Here is a 19,859-nt window from a genome sequence, read left to right as displayed (position 1 = left end):
GCAGGGAGACACACACACACACACACACACACACATACACACACACACACACGGCCGGGCTGAAGGCCGGGTGCTGGGCTTTGCCTGCGCCACGTGACAGCAGAGAGGACCGTGGCACTGTGAGTTCATGTCCAAGGCACAGGCCCCCAGCGCTGCTCACGGCGGAGGGCGGGCTCCGTACCGCGTGGACGAGCGCGCGGGGATCTGACCCACTGCAGGTCTGAGGTGTGCACCCAGGTTCCTCAGCAGGCGAGTAAGCCTAGCCAGCAACCCAGCATCAAAACCACAAGTTCTTAGGTGATTTCTACTTGATGTAATAGTATTTTTTTAAAAAAAGAAAAGAAATTATTCTCCTCAAGTAGAAAATGACCCAGAAAAGGAAGCTGGTAGCTGGTGAAGTAGACAGAAATGAAGAGAACTAAATAAAAAACAACTATCTTTAACCAGGAAACAAGTTAGGATCCTTTAAGGAGTAGAATGTTAAATCTGATTGAGGTATTTGAAAGGAAAAACTCATTTAAAGAAATAAAGGCAAGTTGTTTGTCAAAAAGTTTTAGAGAACACTCCAACTAGGGTAATAAAAGGGGAAAAGCTGAACTGTTATTTTTGTATTTGAGGATTCCACAGACAGTGTGTCTTTCCAAACCACAAGTTTGAAGCAAGCATTGAGTACATAATAGTATCTGCAACTTTAGAGATTACACATCTATGAAAGCACCCCTCCCAAATGGGAGAGGTTTTCAGCATTAGCACCCACTTCCCAATTCTGTCTTAAGAGTTAGATTTTGACTCGTATCAAATATCCAGTGTTTGTGGAGAATATGCCCCTAGAGCTGTGCGATCCAGGGGGTCACCACTGATCAAAGAGTATAAGGAAGAGACAGATTTCTGTGGGAAAGAAAAATAGAGTACGAACTTGACTACCTTTGAGAATGAGTTCAAATGCCAGCCCCGCTGCCCTCAGCTCTGGGACCCTGAGCAGGCACCTAGCCTCTTAGTTTCCTCACCTGTAAGTGGGTCCCAGTGTTCACCTTACTCTATCCTGATGAGAACAGAAAGTACTTTGTGTAGATTATTCTAATTTCACCCTTTATCTAGAGATTAAGATTATAATTCAGGCTGACATAACCATGGCTTCCTTAATAAGGAAAGATTTCCTGATATAAGGGAAACAGAGTAACAGGTCAATACCAGAAGAATCTTATTCAATGATATTGACCTGAAAGGTACTTTAGTCACATGACTGCTAGAAATGACACTGTTCTTGGGAAATGTAACTAGAGAAAATTTACTTTATTACTAAATAATACATATAAGAAGAAATACGGAGAGGGTCAGTTTTAACTTATAATGCTTTTTATAGTTGTGAATATTTATTGAACTTGTTTATCTAAAAACAAACTTTAATATCAATTTTACCAATAAAGTTTTATTGATGTTTAGACTAGGAAGGTCTCTATGGATTTTAATATTAAAAAGACAATCCAAAATAAGGACTTCATTCTTATAAAGGTATGTGACAGGTATAGTATCCTAGTTTACTTAGGTATTTATGACAGAATTACTTATGGTGCTAATTTAAGGAAAGTGGGAAAATAGCAATGGTCATCAAATAACTGACTTTCATTTCCCCTCCAAAGCATTGTCATGGTCAAGGTGGTTCTGAAGGTGAATGTTAGTCTTCAAAATACCAAATACTTCTATCAGTTTCACAAAGACAGTAAGAACAAAGATTAAATGAAAGTATATTGTGTCTGCAAAATAAGAAAAATTTCACTCTTCCTACGAAGACCAGGGACTCTGACCTGTACACAACCATGGCGGGGCCCATGCCCTTTCCACAGCTCTGCTGCAGCTTCCACACTGGAGAAGAGACATCTAAGTGTGTCATCTACTTCAGTAAGATAACTAACTGGAAGAAATTAAGTTCAAACTGAACTGCAGCTGACATTTTTTTTGGAGACTAGGAGGCACCACTGCTGTAGAGGTCTATCTAACATTCAGGCTCCTCTGTCTGTGGAATTTTCCAGGCAAGAATACTGGGGTGGGTTGTCATTTCCTAACTCAGGGGATCTTCCAAACCCAGGAAGCGAACCTGCATCTCCTTTGTTTCCTTTACTGGCAAGCAGATTCTTTACCACTGAGCCACCTGGGAAGCCAGAAATACAGGCTTAAGACAATCATAGCCAGACATTACCTGCCTGTAAGTGGTCCAGGGCAGGCACTTGACCTAACTTGGCCCAATCACATAGGAAGGACGGACTTTATTTCATAAACATGGGAAAGCACTCCTCTTTTCTGTGGATGTAAACAAGGAAGGGTACTCAGATTACATGACTCAGGAAATGAGAGAAGAGGATAACACGGTCAGAGGAGAGAGATGCTAAGAATTTAGGTCCCTGCTAACATGACTGTGCTTCTCAATAAAGCAGTCCTGAAACCTCATCTATAGCTATTTGCAAAAACACATTTTCATATCATCCATGCCACCTGCAGTTGGAAGCCTACTTGATAAAACGACCAAAAGAGCTAACTATTTACATCTTTTAAATGGAAATTTTCTTATAAGCATAATTAAAAAGAATTTTTTAAAAAATTTTTGGTCATGTAGAGTCAATTTATAAACAGAGGTGGTTAAGTAAACATGGATATAAAACCAGGGGAGTACATTTAACAAATACATATTTAATAACTACCAACTGCTAGGTATTTTAATATTTGGTGAGCACAGATTCAGGTCACCTGGTGTCTGTCCATTCGGCGGGGAGAGGTCTGCCTGGGTGCCCCAGGCCCCAGGGCAGGGCGCAGGGCCCCCTGAAGAGCCTGATGGGCACACCGAGGCCTGCCTCTGGGCTCTCGTAGCTCCAGGCCGCCAGCTGCCATCTGACTGTTGCGTTCTCCGTACATTCAGCTGAGCAGGGGTCAAGTGCTGCCACCCAAGAAGCACAGCAAAGGTGCCTGTGCACCCTCGGTTCCAAGGCACTGGAAGCTGATTTCAGATGTGACTTCTTGAGGGAAGTCCATTTACAAAAAGAATGCCTGGGTAACCTCTTTAGGGGACGTCTGAATTCGAGTTGCGTTTATGTCACATACAATGTAAAAACTGGTAGACTTTACCGTAAAGAACAGAATTAAACTAACCTTCCAACTGGCTTTTCTGCTCACCCTGGCCTTCTGTTTCATGTTCTGTAGCAAGGAGGGAAACAGACCACCTACCTAGTGGAATCAAAGCAAAGGCTCATTCAGCCTTCCCCGCAGGCTGTCCAGGGACTGGTCACAGCATGAGAGACAGACAGCCAGACAAGCAATCCCCTGCTTTCAAAGAGTCTGTGGTCTGGTCTCAAAAGAGACAAGCTCTGTCACCATTGAGAGTTGACTGAATTGCAAAACAGATCTGCTAAGTCCCCACAGGCAGCAACGAGTGTTTCTTTTATGAGGACGGCTGTCATAACCCATGTAAGCAAGTGAACCAGAGAACCTACTGTAATGAAGTGAGCACATCGCACATAATAATATTGTATATTACAACAAAAAAGGGAGACATGCTGTGTTTTTAAGTCCTCAGTCTCTTTTCTGGAAGATTAAAAATTCATACTTAAAAATGATAAACCTCCTTCTAAAATACATCCTCTCTGAACTTCCCTGGAGTCCAGTGGTTAAGAATCCACCTGCCAATGCAGGGGACACTGCTTTGATCCTTGGTCCAGGAAGATCTCACATGCCATGGAGCAACTGAGCCTGTGTGCCCCGACGGAGGCCCAGCAAAGCCAAACAAATAAAGTTAACTAATAAAATAAAATAATACTCTCACCGTAAATTATTAGTACTTTATAAATGGTGTCCTTCCCTCCATATCTAAATATTAGCCACTTTAAATGCCCAAAACCTAGCACATAAGAGAAACAGAAAGAGTTATAAGGCTAAGGTCACTAAATGTCAACACATAGGTAGGTACCATTCTGAGCGCAGTGTTGCATCTGGCTCTGGCAGAGCAACCAAGTGTGATTCCTCCAGGTATCACATCTGTCATTATCAGGGATTTGTTTATTGGACAAATTTCTCTCAATGCAAACTTATTTTTGTTTTGAAAGCTCAGTGGGGATTACCAAGGGAGACAATTTGTAGAGACAGAGTCCTTTGACGTATGTGCTGTGCTGAAGTCCACTATCCTCTACATCTGTCTTTCGTGATCCATCTTTTAAATGACAGTACCCTGCACATCACTTCAGATTTTGATTCACAGCTAAAGAGAAGCAAAAGTATTCATCAAATACACAGAACTCAATCCATTACCAAGATGAGACTGGCAGGGAAAGCTGTGACATCCAAAGACAAGTGTTACAGGATGCATAGGAATCAAAGGTTTGCCCACAAACTATTTTCACTGGTGAGTATTCTAATGGTTATTAGAAGTGGGGAAAAAAAAATCTATTACATCAGTCTGAGCAATTTCTAGAGGATGGTTTAAGAGAAAAGGAAAAAAACAAACTTCAGCTTCCTTCTTATTCCAAAAAATATTCAGAGCAAAGATTATCTCCTAGGCAAATGCGGAAAACAAGTGTCTGTGGAGCAGCCATGGGTAATCAGTTGGATTTGGGACATAGGCCAGGCTACCCCTAGGCCATCCACATGGAAGAAGTAGGTAGGAAGTTGAAACAAACGTATTTTAGCTTGAAGGACTGATGTGGCTAGAAATACTTAGGAGACTTCAGAGAAAGGCAAGCAACAGGCAAGGACTGGAATGCCTCACAGTTCAAAGGAACATGAAAAGTTCTCATAAACTTTTGATTTCTCAAAGACCAGTGTTTTCAAACTTCCATGGCCTGGCGGCACCACACAGAACAGTGCCCTGATAACGCAACTGTGGTCTTTAGACCAACAGCACCTGCGTGGCCAGGGAGCTGCGCAGGTGCAGAAGTGAATACGCAAAACCAGACTTTGCATCTTTCACACACCAGTGGGCTGTGGCACGTGCAGTTGGAACCATGGGGGTAGTGTTCCCCAAATTCTGGCCTTTGTTTACCAATTTTCCATGGTGACAAAAATACAAGCATTTAAAATGACAAATTCATTCAATTTAGGGAAATACCCTTTATTCTGAGGTCACATGCTTCCTCTGTTGACATTTTTTATATGCCCTAACAAAATACAGTAATGGCAATTAAGTGATCTCCCTAACAGCAAGTTATCTCATACTTCACTGGAACCAAGGTGAATTTGAAGACGTATGTCCTGTGCCTAGAATATTCTGCTTACTCCACTTTGCCTTCTCAGGCCTAAATTTCTCCTTGAATCATACTCTGACTACTATGTATTGGTTTCCCATGGCTGCTATAACAAAATACCACAAACTGGATCGTTTATTTCGTAGTCTTCATAGTTCTAGGCTACAAGTCCCAAGTCAAGCTGCCAGTCAGCCTATCCGAGGACTCCAGCGAAGGGCTCCCTCCTTGCCCCTCCCTAGCTTCTGGCGGCTGCTGGCCACTCTTGGTGCTCCTGGGCTTGTAGTTCTTCAAACCACATTCCTTCCTTCGTGAGTCCACATCCAAACTCCTCTCATTTTACAAGAACTCCAATGCATGAGAGCTCAGCCTAACCCGACATGACCTCCTCTGAACCTAATTACACCTATAAAGACCCTGTTTCCAAACAAGGTCACATTCACAGGGTGCCTGGGCTTAGGACCTGAACATACCTTTTGGGGGATACAATTCAACCCATGGCAGCATACAGTCATACATTTTAAAAAGAAAATATCCTGATAATTCTCAAAATTATATGGTAAATACTGTAATACTTTCAAACTAAAGCACAAAATAAAAATATTACGAGTACACTGTAATAAAGCTAGTACAAGACCAACAATGTGTGTTCTTGCTTCATAAACTGTTGTCATGGTAGAATGCATAAATTACAGTGTGTATAGAGAAGTGACTTAGATTTTTTTCCTCATTCTCAAACTGCCTCAGCCCTTAAATCTTTTTTTTTTTAATTTCTAGCATCTTCTATACCACTTACACTTTTTAGCTCCTTTCTGAACATCACTGCTTGATATTAATATTTGATTTGTTAGTTTTTGTCTCACAAATCTTGGTATCAGAAATCACCTAAAGCCAATCTGTGATCAACCAATCGAGCTCCTTGGGAAGTCCCAAGCCACATCAACTGGCCAGGCCTTTAAGAATGCTTAAAGTATCTGTGAAGCACTGTTTCAGTTTAGGGATAATCAGCAGGAACTTTCAGTCAGAAATCTGTATGCTTGAGATTTCAATGTTGTATTGCAATATTACATAAAGTATTACATAAGGTGTGGTATTCATGTGGTTGGTGCTTCTGGAGCAGCAAAATGTTGAACACTAGTCACTGGAGGGTGAAATACTGCCTTAAAAAGCTAAAAGGCACGCAGACACAGCTCATGAACAGTACACTGGTAAGCAATAGTTCTTCATTTTTCATCATATCCCTGTCAAACTACAGAGATTCCTTTTCCAGAAGAGAGAAAGTGAGCACAGAGTACTACGGAGTTTAAAGATTAGGAAAACATTCCTTTACCATCTACCTAAGAGGCAAACGTCTGGAAGGAGGGAAACTGTTTTCCATCTGGGAAACAATGCTATGCAAATCTATCAATGATAAGTGAAGGTCATAGCTTGGTTTGGGGTGACTTTTATTTTGGGTTAGCACTGTGAAGTGCCACACTTGCTCTTGCTAAAACTAATTTTCTATGTGTTTCCCTTAATTTCTTCTATTAGAGGGAAGCTAAAAAGTAAAAACATATTTGGAAGCTACCATGAAATAAGAGTAATAAAGGTCAAAGCCTGATGAACAGAATTTGATCAGTTGACCTGTGATGCTCGATGAGCTCTGTCTGAAATGGAGATACCATGTTTTATCAAGGTTATCATTTCATACGAAATATGGTGTCTCCACTTCAGAGGAAATGGCAACCCACTCCAGAATTTTTTTGCCTGGAGAATCCCATGGACAGAGGAGCCTGGCAGGCTACAGTCCATGGGGTCACAAAGAGTTGGACACAACTGAAATGACTTAGCATGCAAACACTGTTTCATATGGGGGCTTCCCAGGTGATGCTAGTAGTAAAGAACCCGCCAGTCAATGCAGGAGACATAAGAGATGTGGGTTCTATCCCTGGGTTGGGAAGATCCCTGAAGTGCGCATGGCAACCCACTCCAGTATTCTTGCCTGGAGAATGCCATGGAGAGAGGAGCCTGGAGGGCTACAGTCCATAGCGTCACAAAGAGTCGGACACGACTGAAGCAACTTAGCATGCATGTTTCACATGAGACAGATGAAACACAAAAGCTCCATCTTCCAGTCCTCCTCCTAACTCATAACCCCACTTGGTTTCTTACTTGGACTTTGCACTGCTCCCATGTGCTCCTTCTCCACGTCAGAGAGGAAAATAAAGTGTGGGGAAAGGAGCACTTGAAAAATAAAAAGCAAAAGCATAACCAACACTTGCTGGAGAGGCAGACCACGTGGATGTGGCAAGTGCAGTAGCATTAGAGGCTCTGACAACACTGATCCTTACAAGCCAGGGGTGTGCTTTCGGACTCCCTAAACCTTCTAGGAATAGCTGTCTTGCTCCCAGTGTTATCAAGAACAGGGCAGGTACCAGGCATAGGAGTGGCTGAAGGTGGAGCAAATGCCTGGGTGCTTGAGGGGCCTCAACCACAGTCCTCTTACAGGCATCCTGGATCCCTCAGGGCCTGGGCACTTGTAGACCAGTTCATGCCTCCGTGCCTCAGGTCTGAGTCACATTTCTTTTTAACATACCTTCAGAGACCACATTCCTTCAGAACTCCAGCCTGGGTTTATTTGTTTTTTTTTTTAACATTCATTAGTATCATAAGTGGATTAACACTGTATCCCCCAATGGACTGTAAACTTGCCAAGACCAGAACTGTGCAGGTGGGTACCTTGCAGTGTTGGAAACCACACCAGCCCATAAAGCCGGTCCTATCTGCTGACAGAAAAGGGGCAGCACGCCAGGGCACACGGAAGACATGATGAATTTGACTAGAGGTAATGTTTTTGAACTCGAGCCCCTCCCTGGGGCTGTAAAATCCAAATTAGACTTAATCTGAGAATGCACACATCTCAGAGTGACTCCAGACTGGTAAACACTAGTAAACCTTGATACAAAGCAGAGATGTACTCCATTGTTTATTTTTACCACGCAGGACAAAAACACACATTATGAATTGGGAAGGCTTTCGTTTATTAAAAAAAAGAAAATCTCTGCTGGCTGCCTTCGGGTGTGAGTGCTACAGAAGAAGCAAAAATCAAGCAGAATAGGCTCTGCTTCCGAGGTGTTTATAGTCTTGCAAAGACACATTTATAAACAGCCATCATACAGCTTGAAAGATCTCTGAAGGAAGAAATGCCTATCCATAAGTCCTTGTAATATCCGTGCAAAGGAAGGAATTTCAAGCAAGGAAAGGTCAAAGTGGAAGAGCCGAAAAACACACTCAACTGCAGGCGTCGTCCCAAGTCCTTCACATACCTCGCTGGGGACAATATCGCAGTCTCTAATGGGCTTCCCTAAACCCTGAACTAACATCAGACCAAGAAACGGAAACCCTACCGGCAAGTACGCGGGGAAGCAGCAAGCAGACCCTCGGAGAAGCAGATCACATAGCCGGGCTACCCTCGGGCGGCCGCGCCCCAGCACTGGGATCCCGGTCCCCGCGCCCCCGGCCCCGGCCCGCGCCCCCCGCCCCGTACCGTAGGTCTCGGACATGGCCGTCTGCGACATCTTGGGAGCGGCTCCGCCTCTCGCGGGGCGCCGCTGCGGCTCCGCCGAGCCGGCGGCAGGGAGGCCGGGGAGTCGGCCGCGCCTCCGTGGGTACGCGAGGGGTAGGGGAGAGGAAGAGGGAGGGGCCCGCGGTCCCCAAGGCAACTGCCGGCCTCCAGCTGCTGCGGCCCCGCCGGACTGCGGGCTCCGCGCAGGCGCACGGCCCCGCCCCGACTGGTCTGGACGCCGAGGGGAGGGGCGGGGGCGGAGGGGAGGGGCGGGGGGCGGAGGGGAGGGGCGGGGGGCGGGAGGGTAGTGAGGGGGCGCGAGACCCAGTCCTCGCTGGGGGCGCGCGCACGGGGCGGCTGGGGCGGGTCCAGCGAGGGGCGTAGCCAAGCCGGGGCGCGCGGCCCCTGCAATGTCTGCAAGGGTCGGGAGAAGCCGGCGGCCTGCAGGCCCGGAGGTGACAGAAGGGGCTGGGGGTGTCCGGGGCTGAGCCAGCAGGGTCCGCTCCCTCACAGGGAAGGCTGAGTGCCCGCCTTGGAGAGGAAGGCCGCCCTTTGCCAGGTGGGCCGCCTCCGCAAAGACTTGGTCGTCGTCATCTGGGGCACTCGGCCAAGGAAGGACTTCCTCTGAGCTGTAATGATCAACCCGCGGCGGGGAGAATGTGTACCTAGGAGGCGGTGGCCGCAGGTGTCCAGCGGGAGGCCAGCGCTGCCGCCTGGGAGGCAGGCTGACTTGCCGGGGATGGAGCTTTCACTCCTAACCTCCGGGGCCCTCGCCGGTGGGGCTGAGCTGGCCTCTGGGGAAAGCTGACAAAATCTCAGGATGTACCTGTTCCGAAGAGTCCCTAGAAAACTGTAGTCGTCACCCCTCTGCACTCCAATTTAGGGGAATGCGGCCTTTGGACAGGAAGCATCTCTCGGCCCTCAGCCGCGGGTGTATTTTCTACGGGTAGGAGTTGTTGGTTGAATATTTTGATATAAGGAGTACAGCTGAATTCAGAATCCCCTTCTGTTGGCAATGTAGTGATAAACAGGAAAAGATTTTTGGATGGGATTTTGCTCCACTGGAGCATGATCAGGACCACGTGGTATCGCATAAGACTCAATCTTGTTCAAAAGACACAGTAGGTATGCCCTGGCTAAGCTCCCAAGTGACGTGGGTGGTGGGGGCAATGCCAGAAAATACATTTTACTGAAGTCCATTTGAGTCTGTCCTCCAAATTGGCATCAGTCCTTCCCTGGTCATTCCTCTCCTCCCCAGCAGCGGTCTGGCTCTACATGGTTCCTCTCTCTGATTCTCCTAGAAAATAGATACTCTGCTTCTACGTCACAGAGGAGCCCTTCCTGCGCCCCGTCCCCGCTGGGCAATGTGGTTCAGTTCAGTTCAGTTCAGTCATTCAGTCGTGTCCGACTCTTTGCGACCTCATGAATCGCAGCAAGCCAGGCCTCCCTGTCCTTCACCATCTCCTGGAGTTCACTCAAACTCACATCCATCAAGTCGGTGACGCCATCCAGCCATCTCATCCTCTGTCATCCCCTTCTCCTCCTGCCCCCAATCCCTCCCAGCATCAGAGTCTTTTCCAATGAGTCAACTCTTCGCATGAGGTGGCCAAAGTACTGGAGTTTCAGCTTTAGCATCATTCCTCCAAAGAACACCCAGGACCGATCTCCTTTAGAATGGACTGGTTGGATCTCCTTGCAGTCCAAAGGACTCTCAAGAGTCTTCTCCAGCACCACAGTTTAAAAGCACCAATTCTTCGGGGCTCACAGTCCAACTTTCACATCCATACATGACCACTGGAAAAACCATAGCCTTGACTAGACAGACCTTTGTTGGCAAAGTAATGTCTCTGCTTTTCAATATGCTATCTAGGTTGATCATAACTTTCCTTCCAAGGAGTAAGCGTCTTTTAATTTCATGGCTGCAATCACCATCTGCAGTGATTTTGGAGCCCCCCAAAATAAAGTCTGACACTGTTTCCACTGTTTCCCCATCTAGTTCCCATGAAGTGATGGGACCAGATGCCATGATCTTAGTTTTCTGAATGTTTAGCTTTAAGCCAACTTTTTCACTCTCCTCTTTCACTTTCATCAAAAGGCTTTATAGTTCCTCTTCGCTTTCTGCCATAAGGGTGGTGTCATCTGCATATCTGAGGTTATTGATATTTCTCCCGGCAATCTTGATTCCAGCTTGTGCTTCTTCCAGCCCAGCATTTCTCATGATATACTCAACATATAAGTTAAATAAGCAGGGTGACAATAGACATCCTTGATGTACTCCCTTTCCTATTTGGAACCAGTCTGTTGTTCCATGTCCAGTTCTGTTACTTCCTGACCTGCATACAGGTTTCTCAAGAGGCAATGTGGTAGGAACTGTAGTTCTCTAGGATTATTTTGTATATATCCCTGGTTCAGTGGCTGGAACACATTGTTGCTTTCTTCAGGTTAGGGTTGATCTACACTCCTGAGTATAGTAGTCTTACTCTGATTAGAGCTATTTCAGAAGAAAGATAGTGATCCATTCTTTACATCTAAGTGTTCTTGTCAGGAACTTCTGTAGATGATAAGAAAGAAGTCACTGAGTTATTGAAACTGGACCTGATGAATTGTGAAACCTGGACAGAGTGATAGAAATAAAAATTAAATGTTTCAAAACTGAGAGCGGTTTTCCTTAGAAGATGAATACTTAGATGGGCCTTCAGGAAAGATTGTTTGTTTTGGAAAAACCACCCGGAGAAGCCATTTTTGTCTTAGTTTGCAAATATAAAGCCAAACATCACAACTAGAAGGGGAAATACTCAAGAACTGAGGTTTGAAGGAGCTGGGCTTACTTGAATAATAATGGGAAAGGTGATTTGCATCTCAGCTACTTTTGAATCTTCGAGAGAAAATACGTTTCTCCTAAGTGTTCTTGGAGACTGCTTTGATTCTGAGGTGGTGATGATTGTGTGTAAGGGAAACTTACCACAAAATTAATTTGTGTTTTCTTCAGCTATTTTCTCCTTTCTCCTCACAGAAGGTTTCCATAAGCCAAGGCACACTGGAGATACTTCTGAGGGAAATGAAAGGAGAAGGATTTCTTCCAAAATAGATACTGCCTCCTCCTCAGGTCAGTGGGCACTTTCCTTTTTGTTCCCTGACATGCCTCACATTTAACAAGCAATTAGGAGCTTTGGAGATTGCCAGGCTCCAAAAAAGTCCTGTTCCCCAGGACTGGCAAAAGCCCACGTGGCTGGGGACAGTGGGACAGATGGGCTCCTAGGCACAGGGCCAGACCTGGAACCGTGGCCTAGTCCCCTGGAGGGGGCATTAGAAAGATCTAGAGATGAGAATCCTGCATGACCCTGACATTTCAGGGAGCAGTGACACTGGGAACAAAAGGACGTGGCATCTTGGCAGTGCCAGGCTTGGCGGAAGGCATTGGTCACGGTCTGTGTGGCAGTGACTTTCCTTGGTAACTGAAAGCAAAGAACAGGAGCCAACTTGTGTTTGAGTGTTTGGGGACTCAGAAGTATCTGGATGATACTGTGAGAAAGTGCCAAGTTCTGCACAGGTTGGTGGAGTCTTGAAAAGGTCCCTTAGTTAAACACTCAGGCTGGTGACACCTGTGACATATAACTCATATTTTTAAGGTGGAGGAGCCCGCAGAAGCTGCTGGGCTGGTTTGCCTTCTAGGGCCAAACAAGACTACCTCTGTAATGGGATATGTGTGGTGTCAGGGTGTATTCAGTCAGCATGGGCTAAGTCAGCTGTAGTAACAGAGAGGCCCCAACACGTCTGTGAAGGCCGTCTCTGCCTCAGCCTGCCTGCCCCACTCCCTCGTCCTGGCAGAGACTCGGCTCTGCATGCTGTTGGCAGACCCAGGCTGACCCAAGGCTAAGCTGCACATGTAGTCCCACCATCTCTGGGGCAGAAGAAGGACATGGCGCCACATGATTAGCTTGTGAGGACCAACTGGGAGCTGACAGAATCACTTTCTTTGACATTTTACAGGCCAAAGCAAGTGATGTGGTTACAGCTCAGGCAGAGAGCACAATGTCATTCTTGCTCCAGGAAGAGAGAAGAGGGTTGTGGAGAGATGTTTCCCTGCCCTCCCCTGCCACGCCATCCCTGGGAGCTCTCACCTGTGCAGGCAGCTCATTCTGCTTTTATTTTGAACAATTGCACTGAAGTATAGCTGACATTTAAACTACACACTTCAATAATTTTTGGTATCTGTGTATACCTGTTACTGCTGCTTGGATGTCCCTGCTTCCAAGCCTTTAAGGTGGACAGAGGCATTTTTTAATGATTCTGTTTCATTTGCTTTTTGCTTATTAGGAATAAGTACTTGTGAGATTATGTTCGTGGTTGTTTTAGGGTCTTCAGTGGTTGTTTAGTGGTTGTTTTAGGTCTTGGGGCTTCCCTGGTGGCTCAGATGAAGAATCTGCCTGCAATGCAGGAGCCTTGGGTTCAATCCCTGGGTTGGAAAGATTCCCCTGGAGAAGGGAATGGCTACCCACTCCAGTATTCTTGCCTGGAGAATCCCATGGACAGAGGAGCTTGGTGGGCTACAGTCCATGGGGTCACCAAGAGTCAGCCGTGACTGAGCAACAATCACTTCACTTTACTTGGGGCTTCACTGGTAGCTTGGTGTTAAAGAGTCCGCCTGCCAATACAGGAGACACAGGTTCAGGCCCAGGTCTGGGGGGATCCCACATGCTGAGGAGCAGCTGGGCCTGTGTGCCGCAACTATTGAGCTTGTGCTGTAGAGCTCGGGAGCCACAGCTAATGAGGCCAGAGCACCCTAAAGTCCTTGCTCTGCAACAGGAGAGGCCACCGCACTGAGCAGCCCTCACACTGCTGCTGGAGAGTAGCCCCTGCTTGCTGCAACTAGAGAAAAAGCCCGTGTAGCAACGAAGACCCAGTGCAGCCAAAAATAAACAAAATTTTTCAGAAAAGAACAATTTTATAGTAAATCCTTTACCTCATCACTGTCCACTTTCCATTCCCAGCAACTCACCCCTAACTTCCCCACCCACTGTGCTGTGCATCTTGTATCCTCACATTTCTTATACACCCCACATATGTTGTTGCTATTTTTGCTTTAAGCAGCCAGTTTACTCTCTTTTTAAAACTGTGATAAAGTTCCTCTCATGAAATTGACCATCTCAACCATCTGACTTGAAGAGTACAGTTCAGTCATTCAGGCCCTCTGTGACTGTGGGGGATTGGTCTCAGCAGCCCCTGTGGATACCCAAATCCATGGATGCTCAATCCTTTGGATAAAACGATGTGGAGCAGTTGGTCCTCTGCTTCTGTGGTTCCACAGCCACAGATTCAACCAACCACAGAGGAAAATTTCAATCAGTGGTTGGTGGAATCTGTGGATGCGAAACCCATGCATAAGGGGGGTTCACTGTATATTTATTGAAAAAATCCATATATAAGTAGACCCATGCAGTTCAAACCTGCAGTGTTCAAGGGTCACCTCTATTTACAGTGTTCAGCCATTACATCCTCCATTCACAAAATTCTTTCCATCTTGCAAAAATGTAACTGCACCCATTAAACACTGACTTCCATTCCCCTCACCTCCTACCCCAGAAAACGACCATTCCATTTCTCTGTCTACAAATCTGACTGCATCATGTGAATGCAATCACACATTTGTCCTTTTGTGACTGGCTTATTTCACTGGGCATCATGTCTTCCAGGCTCATCCATGTTGTAGCACGTGTCAAAATCTCCTTCCTATATATTCCACAGTATGTTTTACCACGTTTTCCAGCAAATTCCTTGTTCAACAATAAAAGCAAGCATTTCATACTGAGCCTATAGGTAGCATATCTAGGATTCCCCAGTCCCTAGTGAGAATGCAGATCTCCACTGCCGTGATTCCCCTTTTGCCTGCAGGACTTTCCCAGTGGATCTTGAAGCACAGATCTGCTGGTGATGCATTCTTTCAGCTTATGTCTATCTAAAACAGTCTTTATTTCATCTCTGTTTTTGAATATTTTTGATAAATTTTTATTTCTAAATTAATGTGTTTTCCCCCCTATTAAAATGTTCTCTGGCTTATGTTGTTTCTGGTCAGAAGTCTGCTGTCGCTCTTATCTTTATACCTTTGTAGGCAAGGTGTCTTTTCTCTCTGCCAGTACTTAAGATTTTATCTTCATTTCTGGTTTAAGCACTTTGATTATGATGTGCTGCAATGTGCTTTGGTGTGGTTTCCTTCATGGCTTTTGTCCTCCAGTTTCATTAAACTTCTTTAGGTGTGTGTGTGTATGAGTTTCTACTTTTTATCAGATTTGGAAGTTTTTCAGCCATTCTTTCTTGAGATAATCTTTCTTCCCCTCCCCTTCTTCTGCACTGGTGACTTAGACCACACCTATGTTTGAATTTGTTCCAGTTAATGGCTACTCTGTTCATATCTGGCCAGTCTTTCTGTCTGTGTTTCATTTTGGATAATTTCTGTTGCCCTATCTTTAAAATCACTAATCTTTCTTGCGGTGCTGTCAATCCCACCCAGGGTACTTTCTATTCCAGACATTGTAGTTTCACCTCTGGAAGTGGATCTTGGGTGTGTGTGTGCCATGTTCAGTACTTGGTCTCTTATCCTCACTCGCTTCCTCATTAGTTGATCTCATCCGGTCGCAGGGCTTTCAATATCTTGTCAAGTTGATCCTTCCAGATCTTCCTCCTGCCTTCTGTATACAATCGCTTACTTGATATCTCTCACTTAAACAAGTATGAGGTTTCTTAATACCCACAAAATAAAACCCAAACATCAAAGTTCTCAGCAAACCCGTGCCCTCCGTGGGCTTTCCTGTCTCAGCACACGGCAGTTTGCTCAGGACAGACCCTTGCAGTCCTCGACTCCACTGTCGTTTGTGCCTGCATGTGACCCTCAGCAAGTCTCCTGGGCTCCACCTTTATCATCCGTGCTGCCCCTCCCCATGTACCCTCTGCTCCTTACTGGACTCTCTGCATCTCTCCTGACCTCCCTGCCTTCTACTTTCTATACAGCTGCTGGAGCAAGCCTGTTAATATGTAGAGATGCTTTTGAACTGTGGTGTTGTAGAAGACTGTTGAGAGTCCCTTGGACTGCAAGGAGATCCAACCAGTCCATTCTAAAGGAGATCAGTCCTGGGTGTTCTTTGGAAGGAATGATGCTAAAGCTGAAGCTCCAGTACTTTGGCCACCTCATGCGAAGAGTTGACTCATTGGAAAAGACTCTGATGTTAGGAGGGATTGAGGGCAGGAGGAGAAGGGGACGCCAGAGGATGAGAGGCTGGATGGCGTCACCGACTTGATGGATGTGATTTTGAGTGAACTCCAGGAGATGGTGAAGGACAGGGAGGCCTGGAGTGCTGCAATTCATGGGGTCGCAAAGAGTCGGACACGACTGAGTGACTGAACTGAACTGAACTGAAGCAAAACATACAGCTTATTAAAAAGCAGAGACATTACTTTGCCAGCAAAGGTCCGTCTAGTCAAAGCTATTGTTTTTCCAGTAGTCATGTAAGGATGTGAGAGTTGGAGCATAAAGAAAGCTGAGCACCGAAGAATTAATATTTTTGAACTGTGGTGTTGAAGAAGACTCTTGAGAGTCCCTTGGACTGCAAGGAAAGCCAACAAGTCCATCCTAAAGGAGATCAGTCCTGGGTGTTCATTGGAAGGACTGATGCTGAAGCTGAAACTCCAATACTTTGGCCATCTGATGCGAAGAGCTGACTCATTTGAAAAGACCCTTATGCTGGGAAAGATTGAAGGCGGGAGAAGAAGGGGATGACAGAGGATGGGATGGTTGGATGGCATCACCGACTCAATGGACATGCATTTGAGTAAACTCTGGCAGTTGGTGATGGACAGGGAGGCCTGGCATGCTGCAGTCCATGGGGTTGCAAAGAGTTGGACACGACTGAGTGACTGAACTGAACTGAAGCAAAACATAAAAACAATCCTTTAGGGCAGCTGATAATGGTGGGGTTGGGGGGGCGATCATGCTCTACTCAGAAGCCTTCCTCTCATCACTTGCCAGGGCTCTGTGTCTGCCTCTCCTCTGATGCTCGCCTCCCACCCCCACCCCCACAAGTAGTCTCTTGGGTCTGATCACACAGGTCTTCTTCTTGTGTCTTGAACACACCAGGCATTTTCTGGCCTCAGGGCCTTTGCACATGTTCTTTCCTCTGCCTGAAATGCTCTTGTCCCAGACATCTCCCTGCTTATACCTCCAGAACCTTCATGTTTTCTGCTTATATGTCACCTCACTTTCAGGCCCTCACTTTCAGATATAAAAAGTGATTCCTCCCCTCCCCAGTCCTTCACACAGCTCCTACTTTGCCCCCTGCCACAACTGCAGCATTTACCCTGTGCATGAATTATTAGTATTAATATAGTGTCTGCTGTCCTCTAGGCTGTAAACTCTGTAAAGGAAGGGGATGTATTCATCTTATTTCCTGTTCTATCCTCATACCTAGAATAGTAGTGGTCACATAGCTTCAATAATTAAAAAGCTGTTGAATGAGGAATGACTGGAATAAAACTCAGAAGCTCTTTATTAATTTGGATTAATTTAATATAATGAACTTAATTTTAAACTTGTTCATTTATGGGAAATTTAAAAGTCAGTGTTTTATATGCCACCATGTAATTATGGAAAGATTGCAAGAAAGCCATTTGAAAGTATCATCTAATACTATTTATTGAGGACTTAAACATCAGATGTAGTGCTAAGTGCTTTACATGTATTATAAAGCCCAATCCTCACAACAAACTCATAAGGTAGGTATCATCTCATTTTGCAGGTCAGGAATTAAAGGTCCAAATGGATATATATTTTGCCCCAGTTCTCACTGCCAGTATGTAGCAATGTTGGGATTTTTCTTGAAAGCCAAACTAAACTAGACATGTCTTCCTTTTATCTATAATCTGGGTAAGAGGAAAAAATGCAGTATAAAAGCCATCAAAAACACAGAAGCATGACTTGAAAAGGCATTAAATTGTTTCAAGTAGGGGAACCTAAGAAAACAATGCTCCATGTGGGGGCTGTCTGTCTCTTCTCTTGACCCCCACAACACCTGCCCAGGTAGCTCTTGTCACCCTCCTTTACAGCCAAGGATGTGCCAATCCAGGTTTGCTTGGGCACCACCATGTTGAATGTATGGAGATGTGAGAGGGAGAGAGTTTATGGGAGCACTTCTGATTGCGAGACAGAATAGGCACTGAAGACTGAGCTCAAGGCTTTGGACTTCCCCTAAAAGCAAGCAGACTTGTTGACCTGACCAGGATATACGGCAAACGCTCTATATGAGTACACATGGACAGTGTTCAGTTGAGGATGGAGCTGTGGGTACAATTCAGTGACATGGTCATTCCCCACCTTCATCTTTTAATTTGACACTTACCAGTGAATCTTCCATTAGTTCTAATGGTAGTGCTTCTCTGCTTATTTCTGTATTTAATAACACTTATATTCAGGGATTATTCATGAATTCTTTTGATTTTTTTTTCAGAAGAAGATTTTCTGGTTCCTGTTTTTATTATATTTTCTGTATCAGATTAACTATCTGCCTGACACTACAAAACTTTTTTTTCTTTCCATTTTTCTGATTAAAATACCATGGAATTATACTTATTCTATTTTTCTATTTCTTTTCTGTGTGTGTGTGTGTGTGTGTGTGTGTTAGGGGCTTTCCTGGTGGCTCTAGTGATAAAGAACCTGCCTGCCAATGCAGGAGACATAAGAAATACAGGTTCCATCCCTCGGTCAAGAAGATCCCCTGGAAGAGGGCATAGCAACCCACTCCAGTAACCCTGCCTGGAGAATCCCGCAGACAGAGGAGCCTCAAAGGCTATAGTCCATAGGGTCGCAAAGAGTCAGAAACAACTGAAGCAACTTAGCACGAATACCTGTGTGTGTTAGTTGCTCAGACGTGTTCGACTCTTTGTGACCACATAGACAATACTGGAGTGGGTTGCCATTTTCTTCTCCAGGAGATCTTCCCGACCAAGGGATAGAACCCAGGTCTCCTGCATTGCAGGCAGATTCTTTACTGTCTGAGCCACCAGGGAAGCCCCTTTCTTACTATACTATGTTTCAAATCAAATGGCCTATTGTTAGCCTGATTTCTTGCTTAAAAGATGGTTTGCAAAAATAAGTGCTTTTTAAAAATTTTTTTGTTTTGTTGTTATTTTGGATTTTCTCCCCAATCACCACCAAACTAGTTTTACCTGAATTTTCTTTTTTGGACTGATTTATTTTTACTTTAATCAGCTTTGTGTGCATGTGTGCTAACTCACTTCAGTCATGTCCAACTCTTTGCAACCCCATGGACTATAGCCCGCCAGGTTCATTTGTCCAAGGGATTCTCCAGGCAGGAATACTGGAGTGGGTTGCCATGCCCTCCTTCAGGGGATCTTCCCAACCCAGAGATTGAACCTGCATCTTTTATGTCTCCTGCATTGGCAGGTGGGTTCTTTACTACTAGCGTCACCTGGGAAGCTGTTATCAGCTTTCTTGTTGTTCAGTTGACCAGTTGTGTTGACTCTTTATAACCCCAGGGACTGAAGCACACCAGGCCCCCCTGTCCCTCATCATCTCCTGAAGTTTGCCCAAATTCATGTCCATTGCATCGGTGATGCCATCCAGCTATTTCATCCACTGTCTTCCTCTTCTTCTGCCCTCAATCTTTCCCAGCATCAGGGACTTTTCCAATAAGTTGGCTGTTTGCATCAGGTGACCAAAATACTGCAGCTTCAGCATCAGCTTTATTCAGGTCATTGTCACTGTCATTTAGTTGCTAAGTTGTATCCAACTCTTTACAACTCTATGAACTGTAGTCCACCAGGCTCCTGTGTCCATGGGATTTTTCAGGCAAGATTACTAGAGTGGGTTGGCATTTCCTTCTCCAATAATCAGCTTGACTGAGGTATAATTTACATGCAACAAAATACACCAGTTTTATATACAATTCAATGAGTCTTGACAAATTTTAAACAGTTATGTAACAACCAAGGGAACATTTCATGCAAAGATGAGCACAATAAAGGACAGAAATGGTATGGACCTAACAGAAGAAGATATTAAGAAGAGATGCAACAATACACAGAAG

General features: G+C 45.1%; 1 protein-coding gene across 1 annotated transcript in view; it reads right to left on the bottom strand.

Moving 5' to 3' along the window:
- RAB4A (RAB4A, member RAS oncogene family) overlaps positions 1–19,859 on the bottom strand; it is a 105,258-nt gene that overhangs the window by 34,480 nt on the left and 50,919 nt on the right. Inside the window, exons 4-5 of the mRNA XM_010833960.1 lie at positions 9,117–9,431; positions 8,672–8,997 (exon numbers count right to left, since the gene is read on the bottom strand). Coding sequence (XP_010832262.1) covers positions 8,672–8,997; positions 9,117–9,431 — 641 coding nt within the window. The remainder of the gene's footprint in view (positions 1–8,671; positions 8,998–9,116; positions 9,432–19,859) is intronic.

The sequence above is a fragment of the Bison bison genome, unplaced genomic scaffold (assembly GCF_000754665.1).
Source record: "Bison bison bison isolate TAMUID 2011002044 unplaced genomic scaffold, Bison_UMD1.0 scf7180017863977, whole genome shotgun sequence".
NCBI lineage: Eukaryota > Metazoa > Chordata > Mammalia > Artiodactyla > Bovidae > Bison > Bison bison.
This window is presented reverse-complemented; position numbering and strand designations above follow the sequence as displayed.